This window comes from Ammospiza nelsoni, chromosome 2 (assembly GCF_027579445.1).
Source record: "Ammospiza nelsoni isolate bAmmNel1 chromosome 2, bAmmNel1.pri, whole genome shotgun sequence".
Taxonomy (NCBI): Eukaryota; Metazoa; Chordata; class Aves; order Passeriformes; family Passerellidae; genus Ammospiza; species Ammospiza nelsoni.
Genome location: NC_080634.1, coordinates 28,465,738 through 28,485,621, shown reverse-complemented (window position 1 = coordinate 28,485,621; position 19,884 = coordinate 28,465,738). Strand labels below are relative to the sequence as shown.

Below are 19,884 nucleotides of genomic sequence, written 5' to 3'. Positions count from 1 at the left end.
GAGCTAATCCTGTGACACAGTCTAGTGGAGCAGGAGTGACAGCTCATGGCAAATGACTTGAGACAATTCTTCAATGCTTTTAGCATGTCTCTCATTCCTGATCATGGAATTCCTGGTGCACTTTTCTGTCTCTCAGTGAAGCCAGTACAGGGAACCAGAGAAAATGGTCAACAGAAGATGTGATTTGTGGTCAGAAATGATGAAAGACTTGTCACCTCCTTAATTTGCATATGTATTGTGGTGTGGAAAAGGTGTGGGTGTGTTGTTTCTGTGGCCATGCATCTCACTGTAATCTTTCACCACTTATTTCCAGACTTCGACTACTTTTTCAGGTCTGAATGGCTGTGCTGAGCTCCTGGGATTCATTTGTGGTAGGTGGCCCTATTGCTACAGTGCCCCATTCTCCTACTACCTTCTATTCTGGGCAGATGGTGAAAGCAGTGCAAAATGGGATGTGAGAGCTCTGTGCTGCTCCTGGTGCCTGCTTCACTTCATGTGAGCTTCAGAGAGATTTATGTGATGTGAAATCAATAGGGTCTCCCTCTGAAAGCAGCTTGTGGATGGGACTAGTGAGTTTCCCATTGGAGCTCTGGCTAAGAATGACTCCTTCGTGTGCCAACCTTGACCACAGTTTCCTCTTGCTGAGGAAAAATAACAGCTCTCACCTTTAATATGAAGATTACTGAACAGTTTATATATAAACCACTAATGAATTATACTAATACTCCCACTATAAAAAGAATTATATTATCCACTCCTTCTTTCATACAGATTCAAGCCTTGAGATTAAATGACTTTCCTGTCTCACTTTGAGAGCTGGATACAGAACCTGTGAGACAAAAGCATCAATCCAGTCTTTTAACTGGAAGATTTTGCTGTAACAAGTTAACCTTGTACTTGTCAATCTGCCATGCACTTCTTTTCCTTGACATCTTGTCTCTAATGCAGGGAGTAAAAAACCCATCAAGTTTTATGGTGAAAGTATCATCTGGGAGAAGAGAGCAGCAATAGGTTTAGGACTCTTTTCTGGTTCTGTGTGTCCTGAAGGCAGAGCTAGGCACAAGCAGCAGGCAGGTCATAGGAGGTGTCTGTTTTGCTGGGGAGGGTGAGGCTCCAGGGCAGACATGACATTGTCCTGCTGTGGGAAGAGCACAGAAAGGTCAGGCTGGGCATTGGCAGGTGCAGGTTGCTATCCTAACACAGAAGCAAGAAAAGTGCTGGACTCTGAACTGCTTTGCCAAGGATAGGGAATGGGGTGCTATTCTCTGGCTGGGATGAACTGGCAGGAAGGGTGTGCATGGACTTGTGTCCTTCAACTTTCCCTTGACCTGAGCAGCACCACTGCTGCTCTGAGTGCTCCCAGCATAGTGACAGGAGCACAGTTGTGAGCCTGTGCAACTCTACAGATTTCTGTCTGTACCAAAGCCAAGTCCAGTGCTTCCAGGGGTGCAGGTTAGCACCTCTTTCAGGCAATGTCCCTTGCTGTCCCATTCATAAGGGATAAAAACACCCATCCCAACTCTGGAGTGCAAAGGTAAGGAATAGTCCTTATACTCAAGGGAGTACTTGGTATTTATATAGCATTGCCTTTTTTCTTCCCCTGTCTGAGCCTACTGGAGATAGATAGATAGATAGATAGATAGATAGATAGATAGATAGATAGATAGATAGATAGATAGATAGATAGTAGAACTTCAGCCTCCTTACTGTCCATCAAAACAGAATTTGAACCTACTTTGAAGTATCCACTAGCTTGCCGCAGCCTTGAGCCAGCATTTCAGCAACAATGTGGATGGACAATTCAATGTGTATAAAATAAACCCAGCTGTTTTGTCCTGCCTGCAAGAACTTTGGATCTGCAAAACTCCTGTCAAGAATGTTGCATTACGGAGAAGACAATTATCTCTCTCAGGATGAGAAGGACTTGGCTGCTTTTACTCTGGGAAAGGTAACTATGGCTGAAGGCATATACTCTACCATGTCTGACCTAGAAAATGCCAAAATGGTTGTCTATAGCCTTAGAGCTTTATAAACCTTGCTGTATAAGACATAGAAATATACTATTGTTCTTCTGTTGTCTCACACTGAAAAATGTTTACCTGTCATGTTTTACATGGGGGCCCATTTTAGACAGGGGAAGATGGAGAGGGCAAACAAGGACAAAAGAATAAATTCTAGTTAGTACAAGCTTTTGCCATGGTTTGTGACTTAAGTATCTTCAAGGTGATGTGAGTTGCAGCCCTATTCCTTCCATGGCACAACACTTTTATCCTGGGGGAATAATTTTAAAAAACTCCCAGACAACTACCTTTGCAGCTTTTCTCTTTCACAAGTACAAAATTAGTTACATGGGGACACAGAGGTGATGCAAAAACCTCTTCAAGTGTTTCCCTAAACAGGAAGAAAAAATGCAAAACAAACCACAGGCTGCATCCATAAGCTCAGTGCATCCCTGTATGAGATTCCTGAGGCTTACCTGCTATTGAGAGGCAGTGGTGCTACACAGAACTTGCCAACAATGGATGGCTCATCCTTGCTCCAAAAATGATTCCTGGGGATATACTTGAGGGTCACAGTGTTTATCTGGCAGAGGGGAACTCGGTGTGCCAGCAGCCGTTTGCCTGTCTCCTGGTCCTTGGGTCTGCAAGGCAGGATGAGAGATGTGAGGGATGTGTTCAGCCAGCCTGCAGATACAGTGCACATCCATGGAAACACTGGAGGAATCTGCAGTGTTATTGTGAAGCCCTCACATAACAAAATGGAGTGACAAGACTCATCTGTCAAAATAAGACACTGCATGAGTGTTTTACAGGCTGTCTCTCCATGTTTTATCTCTGCATTCAGGAATATTGCTGTATAAATAGCCTTCCTTCCATCACCAACTCTTCTTACTGTTGCATATTGATTGAGACACTGCTCAGCTTGCCACAGAGAGGTAAGCAGTAGACAAGTCAACATCTATGAAACGGTGAATGGCATGGATAGGGATCAGTGGGGATCAGTACACAAGCTGGGGTCCTCAAAGAAAGCTAAGAGGTGTCAGGCTCAAAAAGAATGCCCACTGCACAGAGTACCACTCCTTTCCAGCTGTTATAATCCTTGCTTTGGGATGTTGTGAATGCCAGGAAGTTCATATGGCTGTACAAGTCAAGGGAGGGAGACTGGACAGGTTTGTGGAATAGAGAAGCTAGTAAGGATAATGATCTCATCTTTGGCTCTGAAAGTCCCTGAGATGTAACTAGACACAGGGAAACTCTTTGGGGAAGTATTGCTACATGCTTGCTAAGAGATATTTTTTATACTCTTCTGTAGCTAATTGTTTTTGATCATGTTGAAGGTGGGATGCTTGGATAGATAGACCTATGTCCATCCCTATGCTCTTACCCAGGCAATGTGAACTGAGAAGTGACAGAGGTTTGGTAATGAGCCAGTGACCAGAGCCCAGAGAGTTGTGTGCCAGAGATCTGTGCTGCCCAGGTATTCTAAGTCCCTTCTATGGAGTCCATCCGGGAGTGCTTGCACTTGATCTATTTGGCACCTCCTAGAGCATGGAGATCATTGATTTCCTTGTGCTCATGAAGAATGACGTGTGCAGCTGGCTTGGCACGGTCCCAGAACCACCTGGGTGACTGTCTGATCAGAAACATGATGGCAGGGAAAGGAGAGAGGTGACAAAAGGGTCAGGAAGAGCCTACAATTCTGTTAACCAAAGTAACTCTCAGGCACAGGCTTACAGCAGCACTCACAGCAGCCAACCCACAGCAGCACACCCAGTCCCTCCCTTAGACTGCAGCAGTAGTTGCTGGGTTTTGTGTGTCTGTGTCTGGCTTGAAGCTGCTAAAAATAAGAAACATGGCAAAATTGTGGTTATAAAAGTGAATAATGGACAGCAAATGGAGGCCCGTCTCTCTATGGCACGTTGTCCATGGACAGAGGAATGCTGTACAGTTAACCATGTTGGAAGAGCCACTGCTGGGACTGACACTTGGTCCAATCCTGCACAACATTTGGATGGATATATGAGACTTGGCTGGCTTCAGAGGTATGTTTTCTTGGATATGGGGGATGATGTCATGTGATGTGTAAGCACACAGCGGTGCAGCTGGGAAGTGTCCTGTGAAACAAACTCCTCACTCATCAGGCCCATCCATGTCAGCTACTGAAGCCTGGGGACATGTCTCTTGGGACATTCTGAGCAACATGTGGGGAGAAGTAAGATTGGAGTGGATATTTGGAAGAGGAGACAAGAAGGGCAGTTTGAGGCAAGACACAACCATGTGAGTCCTTTAGCTGAACACTCCCAAGTAAGTCCCTCTGCACTTCTGGGAAACTGCAGCATGATATACATGACAGATCATCTGAGATAAGTCACTGATCGATCAGTGTCTCAACTGTGATGTGAGGATCTATGTTTAGATGCCCATTTGATACTCTGAACTTGACTGCACTGGAAGGCTGAACTTTGCCTACAGCAGGGAAATTTGCCCTTTGCTACAAGTGGGAAATAAAATGGGTATCTTCAATTTTATACTCTCAAATCTGTAGGTTTATAGCTGTAAGCAAATTTTTCAGTTTAGCCTTGTGTTTCTAAGAAAGGCATTTAAGAGAAACACAGCTGCTGCTCCCCCCCGCAGGGTATCTCTGGCTCGGTTACCCTGCTCTAACTCCACTGTCTCATTAAACCGGAGGGTACAGCAAAGCCTCGGGATTGCCTGCCTGGCTCACTTCCTTTCCCTCCAGTGCTCACATGCCTCCTGCTGGACTCCCACCAAAGCTGGTGTCCGACAGCTGCCAGTGGGAGCGCCGCACGGCTCCTGCTCTGACCTGGGCACCACTATTTCTTCCCTCCTGCATCTGTGCAAAAGGCAGATTTGGCTTCCAAACCAGGAGGAGTTTGGAACCAGGAGAACAGACTGAGCTCCACCAGGCTGGAGTACAAACCCAAATTCTGGTGCCTGGCTGGAAATCTGTGACCAAGCATCTGCGTCACTCTGGAAAGTACCCTGGAATGTGGCTTCCCCTTCCCCATTTCTCCCCCTGCCTCCTGGTGCCCACTGAATCAGCAACACAGTTAGCTCCACAGTTAGGTCACAATATTTTGGCTTAGCAGTAAGGACTGTGTGGGAGCCAGCACAGGAACCCCTGTGATGCTGGGAGAGCCGGCTGGGACTCTTTATCAGGCTGCTGTCCTGCTTCCTGAGGCAGCCAGCAGCATGTGTTAGCTGCATTGTGGTTCCCAGTCCAGAGCAATGGGCCAGGAGTAGGAAGAAGTGAAGAAGACTCTGGGGATTTTGTTGTGGTGGGGAGATCCCCTGGTGGCAAGAGCTGTGGAAGCTGTGGAGTCTGATCTTTTAATTCAGACTCAGTCTGGTGGAGGGTGGTGCTTTCAAGAGGCATCTTTCTGTCCACACCAGGGATCTTGGTCCCCTGCCCCTTGCTTTTGCCTGCAATGGGAGTGAGAGCATTGCTCCCTTACTGCAGAGGCAACAAGTCCTGACACATTTCTGACTGTGCTGAGGTGCACTTGACTCCTCTTTGCAACTGCTGCCCTCTTGGGCATCAAGAGAAATGTCTAAGCCACCACGTCCATCCCTCTGGAACCTCTGGTGGATTGGGGCCCTGCTGTAAGCCACCCCTGTCTGCCAGAGCAGGGCTAATAACTGTCTGACAGTGATTGAAGTGGAGCCAGGTCAGGGTATGGTGTGGAAAAGGAACCAGTGTAGCCACACAAAAGGATCCAAATCTGAGGCTCCCAGGCTGTTCCTACTGCTTTGTGCACTTGGAGAAGACATGGACCCAGTCAGGGTTACTGAGTAATGGTAGCACATGCCTGATTCTTCAAGGCATTTCAGGAAAATGGGGTGGGACTCAAGAAACAAGGTTGTGGTTCATCACTTAGGGAAATACACTGTTGTTGTGCTTTTCCTGGACTAGGATAAAACATCCTTACTCATGGAGATGGGAAAAAACAGGCCAGAAGCAAGCACTGTCACTCACATGGTGATCTTTGCTGTGTCCTTGGTGCTGTTGCTGCTGAAACTGATCTCAATGATGGTGACTCTGTTTCTTTTCTTCTGCAGCTGGAACTCAACCAGGCTGTGGTGGACTGAGCAAGAAGAAAAGAATGTGAATGTGAGAACACGTACTATCTGTAGGACCTGCCCATGACAGAAGAAGGGCTCTAGCACTCATTCCCTAGCCCCACCAGCAGAAAAGATTGAACAGACATAAGAAAGAATCAAGTCTCTGTGCTGTGTGAGGCACAGGGGGCATGTCTGTATAGCCCAGTGTGAACAGACAGGCATTTTCAATGCCTTGTACTTCAGCCCTGAAACACACATGGCTGTGTTAGTTCAGGGCTGTGCCCACACTGACAAATCTGTTTATGGAGGAGATGTGCAGGGTTGTTTCTCTTCAGTGGTGTCTCAGGCCCCATTGCCCACAGCAGCTGACTATGATGGGGCAGTGTGCTGTAACTACCTATCCTCAGAGGATCTGCTCCATTGGCCAAAATCCTCTGGCTCCTTTTTCTCTCATGCTACTTACCACAGAATGGGGCTGAAGGACTGGTCATTAAAAAAACTTTCACTTCCTGGGGCAGCCTGCTCATGTTGACACCTGCCTGCTCCAGCAGACCTGCAGGGGGAAATAAAGTCAGTGCAGGGAAAGCCATGAATGACAGAACAGAAATATAAGTAAGAAATATAACAGAAATATAATATGTATCAGTCACCTCCTTTTCACCCTGCCTGACTCCCCTGTCTTGGAGAACAGGTCCCTTTCTTAGACCAGTGCAAATCAGAGCAAGTACACGTTTGTGGTGTCTGACAGGTTAACATTCCCTCAGAAAACCTCCACTGGCTACCCCAGGTAACCATCCCCAGAGAACCTCTTGGTGGCTTTCTTTTCATTCCTCTGCCAACAAAGTGTGCTGTCAGAGGCATTTGTGCAAAATGAGCAAGACCAAGGACTACCAAGTCAGGAAACTTGGTGCAGATGTAAATGACAGTGCAAACACAAGGGAAATGGAATTCTTTGGTCAAATGAGGAAACCACCATAACTTGTGGCTTGCATCATTGAATAGCTGGCAAAATGGTTTGGTGAGAGAGCCATTTTGCTGATCTGAGAGAACCTATACGAAAAAAGGCCTCTCTTTATGTTCCTCTGGTACCATACTGCAAATAGCAGCAGAGGACACTTGGATGCCACAGCCCAGCTTCAGAAGCCTAAAAGAGGCACCTGCTACCTTCTACCAGTCCAAAGAGTTCATCTTTGGGGTGACCATGGCAGAAATTTATGAAAAGGAGGTGGCTCAGCAACACTGAGTGGTGTAGAAGGCTGGGACTTCAGGCTTGAACTAAAATTTCCAGCTGCTTCGCTAAACAAAACAAGATTTTATTTTTTTTTTTTGAGCTGATTGCCTACTGATTCTGGATGGCAATTCTGGAAACTCTCTTTCAACACATATCTAGGAAATTTTTAACGATCAGAAATGTTCAAGATTTTGCTGTTCTACCGTGGTTAATATATGAGTTTTCATATTGTATCTACAGAAGCCTGAAAACGAAACAGCTTGTCACTCTTCCCGAACAGATCCAAAGCAAATCCTGCTCAGAGAAATCTGGACTACATCCTGTGCTCTGCACTGACACCATCAGGATAGTATTGCCATCTGCTCTGGGCAGGTCTCATGCTGATACTGTACCTATTCTGGGACAGGAGGACAGGAAGGGTTTTGCACAGTCCAGGCAATGACCATTTAGAAAATCTTGATGACTTGCACAGGGGAAGCCCACGATGGGACAGGGGTGGCTCAGGGCACTGATGTAGAGATGCACAGCCCGCATGTGATCGCAGATCAGGAAGTTGTAGCCTGCAGGGAAAACATCAACCAGAGAAAAGCAGCCATGAGTTTTCCTGTCAACTTCAGGCTTTTTGCTCATTCCCAAGGAGTTGGGAGTGAAGGAACACTGTTACTGCAGTGATGACCTTCCCATTAATAACATTTTGCAGGGCATTTCTGTGGCTACAAGCCCAGATCCCACTGCAAGAAAAGTTCTACAGGAAGTTAGAAGAGTAGCTATGGGAAATGAGGTAACATAGGCGTCTCAGGAAAGCTGACCCTCAATGCAGCTGACTCATACAGAACATATTTGAATGTTAATGAGTTCACACTGTTTACTGTGGAAAGTCCTCTTCTCTAGAAGAAAAGGACAGTAATTATACAAACTGTCTCTCTAAGTAGACACAACTTCCAGCATGAAAGCAAAAAGCAGCTTTTGTTAGTGCTACCTAAGAGCCTTTCTAGCAAAGTGTCATCTCTACTGAAGCTAGGGTTTTGTGTCACAGAGAAGCATCACCAAAATCACATCTCCTGACAGTGGTGCTGCCAAGACACTTGATCTGTATATGATTTTAAGGTCACCTGCTTCTTGTACTGCTGAGAAGAGGTGTGGGCTGTGAATATGTTTGTCTCGCTTTGCTGACTGCCCTGGCTGTAGCAAGAGCTGCTTGCCAAACAGCATTTTCAGAGTCTGCTAAATGACCATGAAAGCTCTCTGCTTGGCCAGAGGGGGTTCTTACCTGCAGAGATGAACCGGGGGCATCCTGGCTGATCTTTGCCTCCATTGACAAAGTAATCGATGTGGCCGACAGGAATCCGGATCCCAAAATCTGAAAGGAGGTGAAATGCCACTTCATTCTCAGCCTTGGCTCTTCTGTAGGCTTTACCCTACATGTTGATGACAGGTCCCAATAACTAACTTAGTGGTACTGAAGCCAGCCCTAATGCTGGAGACATAAAGGCCAGATATCCTGCTTCTACATGTGCAGGTTTGATGCATGGAGCAGAAAATGCTTCAGCCCCTGCCATCAGAATGACCGGAAACTGTCTTAACCACCAGCTCAGCAATTCTAGGTCTTGATTCTATGGAAAGAAGAACTAAACTGACCCCAGCCTTAATGTGGGACTGTGAAGGATAATTGAGAGTTGTGTTGGTAGAGGTTTTCATGGTCTTCAGGCAAAAGGTGTCACTCAAAGGCACCACCTTATTCTTTAGCACATGTTCTGCCTATGCAGATCCTCAGTGCTTTAGAGAAGTTTCTCTGTTGTTGTGTCAGCTTTTGATTTGACTCCGTTACTTTCCAACAGCACCCTGGGTGGCACCTTTCTTACATCAGGCAGGAAAAACAAAGTGAGGCTAGACCTACAAATTCTCTTCAGGCAGTAAAAGTCATGCTGAGGTGGTTCTGCATAAACTCACTCTGCTGTAGCAAACTCTGCCTGTCTGTTGTTTGAAGTGCTCCGGGGTACGAATTCATCATCAAAACCTTTCTTAACAAGAATCTTCCTCAAGAGTGAACTTGAACTCATAGCAGTTTGGCAAAAAGAGGGACAATGGCCTACAGACTCCTTAGCAATAATGCTGTCAGGAGGAACAGGAGGCCAGGCTGAGGACGAGAGAAGCCAGCTTACAGTCAGCATCAGTGTGAATGGCTTCCACGAAGAGGGCATCCCCAGGATCCAGGCGTTCCTCGGGGCTGGCTCTGGTGTACTTGGGGCCTGCAGGATCCAGGGCTGGAATAAAATCAAACACCTCAACAAGTACTCTTCAGCCCCTCTCTTTCTTATTTCTGGACCAGTTATTTTATCTAAAACTTGAAAAATAGTGCTAGGCAGATATAATAAATTATTCCCAGTTCTCAGCGATTAAGCTCCAGAATAGTTTCTGCTAGAAGCAACCTCCACTACAGCTTCCTTGTATTGTTCCCACTGTTCCACACCCTTTGGCAGTGTTTTATCTAAAAGTTTTATGCTGTAAAGCCATGACTGAGCCTTAAATAGCACTAACAGAGTGGGTGCATGGTGGCTCTTGGAGTTTTGGTGAAAGAGAATCAAACTTTTCAATGCCTTCCCAAATTGTGCTGCCATGTGTATTATGACTACAGCCTGAGAAATGTCACTGCAGATCAGCAGTGAATTCAGCGCCCCAGGCATTAACCAACTCAGGAATTACACAAGTTTCATACTTCCTAACAATTTTAAACCAAAGAGGCTTCTGAACCCTTTCCCCACAAATAAAACTGAGTCTTTAGCAATCATCTACATTTTTGCCTAAAACTTGCTCCTAGAGTAACTTCTGTGGACTCAAAGGAACACAGAAAAGTATCCTTGGCAATACCAAGAAGCAGATTTTGTTTGTTTGGTTTCTTTTTCCTGAGGTTTATCCTGTTCTCATTTTATAGAAAAGTAACCTCACAAGACTTTTTGTCATTCCCCAGGCAACAATAGTTTAGGAAGCAGGTCTGCTCCTTGTGCCATTAACCTTGGAGGTGGCTGGGTTCACAGCTTTGGACTCAGTCTCATTAATTCTCCATGGAGAAGGCAGTATCAACAATATACAAATGGGCATGTCTGCATTTGTGAGGGGAGAGGGAAGGAGAAAAAGAAGGAAAAAAATCTTCTTTTCTGTTATTTCTGTAAATAAAAGCTAAAAATAAGACTTTAATGCTCTTTAATCTTGAAATGCACAAAAAGCTGAGAGGTTCCCCACCCACTTCTACAGACCAAGTTGTAGTTAAAAGCTTTAAAAGATACTGAAAATTGTAATTTAGCATGGCATAAAATTCTTAGTGAGGAGGCAGAAACCTTATATGAACATACACTCCAGCAAATTGTTGCTCTGGGGTCAAATTCCTGTGTGAGGAATTTGTGAGGAGGCAGGACTTGAGATCAGGCATATCTTGGGTCTAAGCCAACCTGTCTTCAGGATCCTAAATCTGAACTGGAATCTGCAATGCCCAGTGTGCCTATGAAATCACAGGATAAACAAGAATGTGGAAAAGGGATTGTATTCAAGCAGAGTTAAAAATGGAATAAATAAATCTGCAAAGCTTCTATTACATGTGTACAACATATAGGGGAAGAGTGCTTGACTCTGAAGTTAATTACTGTGGTTTCATGGAATTGTGTCTGCTTCTGCTCATCTGAAGACATCACTGATCATAAAATTCTAGTGCAGGACAGAGGCAACTCTAAATTTCTCCTAATGTTAACTTTGATTCACAGCTTTAACAAGGGCTCAACATGAAATTCATTTCCTGTAAAGAAATGCCCATATTTCATGCAGCATAGGTATCTGAGAAAACAGGACCAACATTTCTCTGGACTGCCCAGCCAAGAGTGGAGTGAGACCCTTCCTGAGGATACCTCTGTGAGACAGACCAGCATGGGCTGAGGCAGCAGGAGTTTAGGCCACACTGCTGGAGACTTTGTCTGTTCCTTCACAGTGGCATTCCCCTCCTATCAAAATGAATCTCTTTTGGTCATTCCCAGAATTTAGTAAAACCCTTGACAATCTGATATGACATACAATGCAGCCCCACTTTGAGAAGGGGTGGTGGTGGTAGTGTGTGGACTAGAGAGACCTTCCAAAGTTTCTTCTTACCTAAATGATTCTGTGACTTTATTCATGCTTCACACCTAAAGGCTGAACAAGTCCTCAGTGCACCAAAACCTCTAAGTGACAGGATCAGCCTATAACCATTTTGCTCTGCAATTCCTCCAGTGGAGTCTCTTCCTCACACCTCTGGCTGTGTTTAAGGTCAGCTCTGTTTGGTACACACTCTGTTTGGGTGGCATTAGCCCAGCCTACTGTGAAAACAGCCAGCTCGTGGGGGAGAGCAGCAAGGAGCCTCATCTGGGTACTCCCAATGTTGGCTCAGGCTCTTCTTGCATTTGTTCCATGCCTGAGCTGTGTGGTAGGGATGCCATGCCCTAGCCTTTGCCTTGTTGGTCAGCCTTGGTCCTGACTTGACTTCCCAGCTTGGTCTTGGGCTTGCCTTATCACTACAAACTAGACTGTGCATGACCCTGGTTCCTGTCACTGCACCCGCTCTGCTCTCCTGCCCAGACACAGTAGGACTGCATCCCTTGTCTGTGAGGCCACTGCCCACCTTACTGTCCCCTTGGCTCTCAGCTCATGTTTTCTTGCAGAGCAGCTCACTCCTGCTGCTCCCCCCAAAACTGCATTGCGGGCTTTAATTCTAAGAACCTCATGTGCATGCTATAATTTGGAAGCAAAGCTTCTGGGTGTTGTGGGCTTTCACTGGTAATGAGGGCTCGTACCAATGCTAAGCTGGCACCAATTTGATGAGTGTAGCAGAGGTGGAAGCACCTTTCTGCAAATGCTTGTGTTCTTTTGGCAGCATGGAGCAGACTGATGCTGGAAAGGCGCTGTCAGAACCTAGGGAGAAGCCCATAAGCCTTATTAAATGAAAATACCATTCTGAATTACTCCCCTTTATTGCTCTTTCATTCTCTCTCCTGAAGGACAGGTGAGGACCCCAGACTCAGAATGTGATACCTGTTATCCGTCCCAGGCGGCCGCCGTGGAAGTGCCCCACTAGGCCCCCGACGTGGGCTCCCAGGCTCACCCCAATGATGTGGATAGATGTCCCTGAGACTCCCAGGGCCTGCAGGGTGACAATAATACAAATTACTCTTTCTGGAGCAGAAAGGTGAAATACCCTGTGCCAGCCCACACAGCAACTCTATAACTCTCCTAATCACAGAATCACACAGAATCACAGAATTTTCAAGACTGGAAGAGACCTATAAGATCATCTAGTCCAGCCGATGTTCTAACTGTTCAACTAGATCATGGCAGCAAGTGCCACATCCAGTCTTTTTTTAAATTCTTCAAGGGATGATGCCTCTACCACCTCACTGGGTAAATGATTCCAGTTCCTGACCACTCTTTCTGTGAAGTATTTCCTTCTTACTTCTAACTTACATCTAGCTTGACGCAACTTGAGACTGTGTCCTCTTGTTCTATCCGTTGTCGCCCGGAGAAAGAGGCCGACCCCCAGCTCACTACAGCCACCCTTCAGGAAGTTGTAGAGAGTGATGAGGTCACCCCTTAGTCTCCTTTTCTCCAGGCTGAACAACCCCAGCTCCCTCAGTCGCTCTTCATATGGCTTGTGTTCCAAGGTGTACAGTGGGAAACCAAATACTCAAGGAAATGATGGGTTGCACTTTCTGTTTTTCAGGGCCTTTCTTCAGGTCCACAGATGCAAACCCAGCTCTAAACAGATTGGTCAGCACAGCAAACACTTAATGGAGAGTTTACATGTAGCTGGTTAACACAAGGATTCATCCCCCTGATTGCAGAAGTCTTGTTCAGCTGTGCTTGGCACGAACAGAATGGGGCACATCTAGGTACTTCTACATACTGGGAAGTCTATCTGAAGCCCAGAGCAAATATATTATAGCCTCAAATCTCACTCCCTCTAGCTTCCTGGACAAAATTTCTCAGCAGCAGAAGAAGACTGTCCAGTGAATATGGATCTGAGAAGACCCAAGGCAGACTATAGGTTTGTTCTGAACTAGAGAGGCAGCTGACAACTGGGGTTTTTTCCAGAAAATGTCAAAACTCGAAGGGAAGAAGAAAAATGGTGGCATGCTCAAGCCTGGATTGAAAGAAGGGTAAAGGAAAAATCTGGAATAAAAAATCCACTTGTCCAACTCCTGGGTAGAGCAGGTTGGGAGCAGCTCCCTGGCCATTCCCCTGCACTGGAAATGCACAGTGGCTTACCAGGAGCTTGCTGATGAACTGTGAGATGGCGAGGGCCAGCTGTGTGACATTCTCCACTGCAGAGGGATAGTCTCCTGTAGACCCATAGACCCAGTCCACTGCGATCACATTCACCTGGCTGGTGTGCAGTATGGCCTGGACAAGCCCTTCAATCCAGGAAGGTTTGGTACCCAAAGCCCTGAGGAGTCACCAGAGACAAGGATGTTAGCTGTTCCCCAGGCAGGGCCTGTGCCACTGTGTTGTTCTCTGGTGCTGAGGCTTCACATGTCTCAGAGGAGGCTGCCAGACAGTAGCTGGAAGTTATTTTTGGTGCTAGACACCCACATCTCGATTTTGTTTTGGTTTTTTTGTGGTGGTGTAATAACACTTTCCAGAATGCTCTGATTTTGGAGGGAACCCAGATGTTTTAATGAATGAGATAACATTTGCAGGGCACAGGCTGAGATCTCACTGTGTCTGTGGTTCATTCAGCTACCAGAGAGCCCACCTGGAGTAAGTGAGGTGACTGGGAACACCTGGATCCTTCTCTGCTGCCACTGGCAGGAAGTCCTTGCCCAGATCACCTGGTTTTCATTGCTACATTTTCTCATCTCTAGACAATCAAAAATCAGAATCTATACCGAAGAATTCCAGGAAAACCAAGGAGGCTGTGTTCTGCCCAGTTCCCCTAATGTCATCTGGTGAAGAATGTGCTGTCTCTCTTGAAGGCAACAGCTGGTTTTCTGAGAAGACCCTGCAGTATCTGCTGTGGTTTCATCCTGGTTTTCTATGCACTTTCTATTCAGGCTTCTGCACTTCAAAACAAATAATATTATATGGTAACACCTGACTGAAAAATGGCACAGAATCCTACAGAATGATGGCAGTTAAAAAGAAAAACCCAACACTTTCAAGAACAGAAGGATAATCTGTCTGCTTGGGGTTCTAAATGTCTCACTCACCCAGGCTATTGGGCATGAAATCCAAGAAGACAATTTAAAGGGACAAGAATCTTAAAGAAAAGACTTCATAACTAACAATGTTGAAAAAAGGAAAGAAAGAGAAAGATGTGGGAAGAGAGGGAAAGAAACAGAGAGACAGAAGAAAGGAAAGGAAAGGAAAGGAAAGGAAAGGAAAGGAAAGGAAAGGAAAGGAAAGGAAAGGAAAGGAAAGGAAAGGAAAGGAAAGGAAAGGAAAGGAAAGGAAAGGAAAGGAAAGGAAAGGAAAGGAAAGGAAAGGAAAGGAAAGGAAAAAGGGGAAGGAAGGGGCGGAAGGAAGGGGCGAAAGAAAGAAAGAAAGAAAGAAAGAAAGAAAGAAAGAAAGAAAGAAAGAAAGAAAGAAAGAAAGAAAGAAAGAAAGAAAGAAAGAAAGAAAGAAAGAAAGAAAGAAAGAAAGAAAGAAAGAAAGAAAGAAAGAAAGAAGAAATTTATAATAATTTCTAACTTTTTTTTAGGGTCCAAAGGGTGTGAACCACACACAAGAAAAGGCAACTAGTCACAAACTAAAGGACTTCAAGTTGTGCTGTAATGTGGGGTATCAGCAGCATTTTCCACCAACAGCCTCCTATAAAATTCCTGGGTCCAGTTTGGGGGTGAGAATCCCAGTCTCTGCTCTTAGGAGTTGTTTTTCATGCAGCCACTCTGCTGGGGAGACAAGAAGGTGACACAAGCATGCCAGCCCACCCAGTGTTTGGGAAAGCTCGGGCAGTATTTAATTCACCAGTGAAAACCTAGTCACAGTGCTCTTCTGTCTCTCACCTGAAGCCATGGATGATGATTTTGGTGTCCAGGCTGCTGTTGAAGCTGCGGTTCTTGATGCCATCATCAGCTAAAATCAGCTCTCCACAGCTGGGGCTCGAGGAAGTGAACAGCAGAAACTGGACCTTGAGTTTGCTGCCCCGTAGGAGGTTGGCTCTCTGGAAGTCCACACAGTGATGCTCTGAGAGCCTGTCTGTATTCCCTGCACAGGAGGGAGGGAGTGGCACATTTAGTCTGGGTCTGTGCAATGGGACAAAACCACCCCTCATTCTAATTCATCAGGAAAATGAAAGTAGCAGTTTCACCAGGCAGAAAAAAATAAACATCTGATCTGCAGCTATGAGCTACACCTGAGCAAATGTAGGCTGGAAAGCAAGCACAAAAGTTCAGCAGTGTGTGTCACTAGCAGTGCCACTTGAAGGGCTGGTGTAGAGCATCCTGCTGCAATGACAATACATGCACCTTCCCTTTCTGGACTGGAGGAGGTGAAGCAGCCTTGAATCTGACATATGATAAAATAATCATTCATTTATCTATTTTTAAATCAAACAACCAGCTTCCCAATTTCCCTCAGAAGGTACTTTACACCAGCTAGACAAAACACAGCCTACAGGTCAGCACAAAGGGGCGAGATTCAATATTCAGATTCCCCTAAAAGGATGTAACTATTCCTTACTCTTGTTTATTTCTGTCTTCCTGAGCACTGACAAGGAAGAAAGAGATATTTTTAGAGATCAGCTTGGAGAAAATATAGGTCATGAGCCAGTCTAAGTAGCAAAAGTGGGTCCAGTGCCAGCACGGTGTCAGAAATGGCATAAAATGAGGGGGATCATCAGTAAAGGTAAGGCAGGAGGTGCACTGCAGTGAAGCTGCAGGTGATGTGTGACTGTAGATGTGATCACTAAGGCAGTCCATTGACAGTACAATTAAAGAAAGAAGTGGAATTGTGGCATTTGTTTATTTTTCTCTCAGCTAATGCAGATCACACTCGCTGACCTTTTGAAGCAATGTGGTAAAGATGCCATTGCCAGAGTCCAAGTGGTCCCTTTTCCTTACACTTCAGGGCAAACCTGGATCATTCTTGTAAATCAGGTTAATGGAATTCAATCACTGAGAGTGATTGAATCAAAGCATAAGAGAAGAAAGGACCATTCTTGCACTACTTTTTGTCCCCGGCACCTAACAAGGTTATTGCCAGGACCTCTTGACATACAGCTTGTTTAGGGAGAACTGAATTCACATCCCTCTCTGTATAACCTTCAATCCCTTGCCAGGCACTCATGTTTTTCTTACCTGTTTGTGCTGAGCTGGGCAGCAAGAGGAGAGCAAGAACCATGAGCAGTTTTCTCTTCGGATCTTCAACCATCTTCCTGTTCATCCAATACAAGTATAAGGATTGTACAGGGGAAAACCAGCTGTGGTTAATGATCAGCTTGAGTCTGTAATGATCAATCAGCCTGTGCACTTTTGGGAAAATGACCTAATTTGGATTTTGAGAAATTGCCTCTGCTCTTATTAAACGATTAGTCAAAATTTGAAGCAGAGACTTCACTGACTTTTTGTTTAAAGGAGATGTTGGCCTTCCTTTCCTCCCTACCTCCCTTTCCTCAAGGGAAACTTCTCACTTCAGAAATCAGGCAGTGAAACCAGTCCCAGCAAGCGATAGAGTTACAGTGCTTTATCCTTGCTACTGAGACCTTTCTGCCAAATTCTGACTAGGGATGCTGGTTTATCACAAGGCTTCACAGTGAGTCCACGCCAGGACTTCATATCAGCCTTGCATTGTATTTTCCTACTGCATTGCTGTCTTTCCTGTATTTCTGCTTTTGGTCAGATACCTGTAACAGTCTAAATAAGGCAAAACAGTGGATTACACCTGAAAAGTGTGGGAAAGGCAGGCTAAAATGTAACTGCTGGTCATATCACCATAACAAGCCCACACTACGTCTTTTAGGGTGGGGGCACCCTTCAGTAATGCACCAGCATCATAAGCATGCAAATACTTCAAAAAGACCTTCGAATAAAAAACTTTTCCACTTTGGTGTATACAGATGGAGGAGCATAAGTGCACCCCCAGACGTGTAACATGACATTGGTGATGTGGAGGTACCACATCCCTGGCTGAGATGGGCTTTCAGGTAAGGACACACCTGTATCCTCTGTGTTGGTCTGTCGTGCTGGACAAGGCAGCTTTGGCCCTGGCTGTGCTAAATGGCAGGGAGGGCGATGAGCAAAGTTCCCTGTCCAGGTACTAATCTACAGTGGCTTGGCTGAACAACCTAATGAAGAAATTTCTTCAGTCTGACCAGAAAGATGACCAAAGACATTTCAAAAAGCATCAGACACTACTTTTCTTTAGAGCTAATGGTGATAGCAATGATTTCCTTACCCCAGTTTGTTCCAGCTGAAGGCTTTGGGGCTCTTTTAGGCAGAAGTTCATTGTATTTCCAAATCTTCTGAGATAAAATTCTGCAGTTTTCACTGAAAGTTAGGCAGCCTCAGCTGCCTGGCCTGGAGGACTATTCAATCCCACCCCAACTGCATCCTCCTAGAGATACATACAGAGATACCTTCTGAGCCTGAAGTACTTGCCTCCAGGATCAAGCTGGCTTATTGTCAGAGGATATTGTCAGTGTCTCACAAATATGTGCCTAAGTTTGTCAACCCAATCAATTTTCCAAGACTGAAAACTGCAATGCCAATAGCCATCTCCTGGCTTCCAGCCCACGCTTCATCTTTCCATCCCCACAATCAGATTAATCTTATTTTATCTTACAATTCTCAGATTGTAAGTTAAAGCCTGTGCACTCCAATGGGCCCATTCCTTCATTGCCAAGTCCTATGGAAATTTTGAAATTCCATGCAATATAAAGCAGGCACCAGTATGACAGCCTTAGAGTTAAACATGGCTTTGGCCAAGATTTGCAGATCTGGTTTTATTTTGTGAATTTGCAGAGCTCTTAAACAACATCTTGGTGCTTAACAATTCTGCAAATGCACAAAACTGGTGTTTTTTTAAAAAGAAATGTCTTAATGAAATTGAAAATTCTGTTTCCTGAGCAGTATTTTTTTCTGAATTCTCAGATTTAGTAATTCCTGGATTTTTTTTTTATTATAGCAGCACACTGTGGCAATTTCATATGCAAACAGCAAAAGCCACTCAAGTTACTCTGTGCTTTAAATGCTCTTATTAGTAAAGCTATTTTAGTATAAATTGTTTTCTGTTTATTGCTTGTGAACTTAATTACAGAGTAATTACAGTTACATTAATTCAGGAACATAATGCCACTTATTTTGCTTCCCAATGGGAGTGATTATAATGGCAATGGGAGCACTATTGCAAAGACTTTCAAATCACTTTATACTTCTTTTTAAAGTCCCTTACAGCACACAGTCATGAAGCACAGTGTGATTTGCTTGTGAATGTCAGGGATAGTGAAAGCAAATAAACTTGATTTTATACACAGATTCTTTTAATTAAAAAGAAAATTTAAAAAATGTACTGTCTGCACATTCAAAATGCTGAAAGTGCCCAACTCAGCTGAAAGTGCTGAATCCCCACCCACAAAGCAACAGCTGGCAGAGGCATATAAGCACTGCCAATACCCAATGGTCAAATGGAAATCTGATCACAGGAAAATTCACTCAGCCTGGAAAACTAATTTTTGATACTGAAACAATGCAGTCGGGAAGCAGCACCAGACCTTGGGGGAAGCCAAGTGTGAGCTAAGCAAATGACTATTTAAAGCCTCTCCCTGTGGCCTTTGCATCTGAAGAAGGGCATGAAATACACCCTGAGCTTAGCTCAGTGCTCTTTAAGTTCTGGATCCCCCCTACTGGTGGAATGCTTGGTCTCAGAGCTCCTGTATTTTCTGTCATTTGTCTGTGAAGTGGAAACCATGGCTCTGGTTTAAGCATGCAGACTCCTGTGTATTGTTCCCAGGATTGACAGAGGAACCAGGATTAGTCCTCATCTCAAAGCAAGTTGACCTCCCTGCTTTCAGAAGTGTGTCCCAGCAATGACAGAGCAGGAAGTAAACATCAAAGATGTTTTGGCAACTGAGGAAGGGAAAACATGGGCAAGTCTGCTTGGATACTCTGTCAGGAAAGGAGGAAAAACAGCCACCGGAGCCTTTTTTGAGTACTTTATGGATCTTCCACCTGGTATGCATAAGGGAGAATGCATCCTTACCATGTATCACCAAGTAGAAGAGCCTGGGTGAGGGCAACAGCCTCCAGATTCAAGTTTTTCTCTCAGTTTCTCTGCCCTGTGAAGCCCTAATCATCTTCTACAATGTGGAGCAGCTCAGTAGGAAGAACACAGGCCTGCCTTAAGTGCATGTGGGTGACCTTCTGTATTGCCTTCCACAGGAAGGAACTAATATAACCTGTTTCAAAGTGAAACTGTCTGCTTCAAATTTCTCTCTCCTAACCTCAAAGATTTAGTTGAACAACCTAATTAAGAATTTCTTCAGTCTGATCAGGAAGATGACCAAAGACATTTCAAAAAGCACCAGACACCACTTTTTCTTTAGGGGGAATTGAATTCAGA

General features: G+C 45.0%; 1 protein-coding gene across 2 annotated transcripts; it reads right to left on the bottom strand.

Moving 5' to 3' along the window:
• Positions 1-459: 459 nt before the first annotated feature.
• Positions 460-16,699, bottom strand: PLA1A (phospholipase A1 member A). Of its 2 annotated transcripts, none has more exons than XM_059466333.1 (11): positions 16,626-16,699; positions 15,333-15,534; positions 13,597-13,774; positions 12,367-12,475; positions 9,477-9,578; positions 8,585-8,674; positions 7,707-7,874; positions 6,547-6,636; positions 5,998-6,106; positions 2,477-2,641; positions 460-1,138 (listed from the first exon to the last, which is right to left on the bottom strand). In XM_059466333.1, the coding sequence occupies exons 1-11, from the start codon at positions 16,696-16,698 to the stop codon at positions 1,054-1,056; spliced, it is 1,371 nt and encodes a 456-aa protein (XP_059322316.1). In that variant the 5' UTR covers position 16,699; the 3' UTR covers positions 460-1,053. The 2 variants fall into 2 exon arrangements, with proteins under 2 accessions (XP_059322316.1, XP_059322317.1); XM_059466334.1 differs by having other exon boundaries at positions 460-1,135.
• Positions 16,700-19,884: the final 3,185 nt, after the last annotated feature.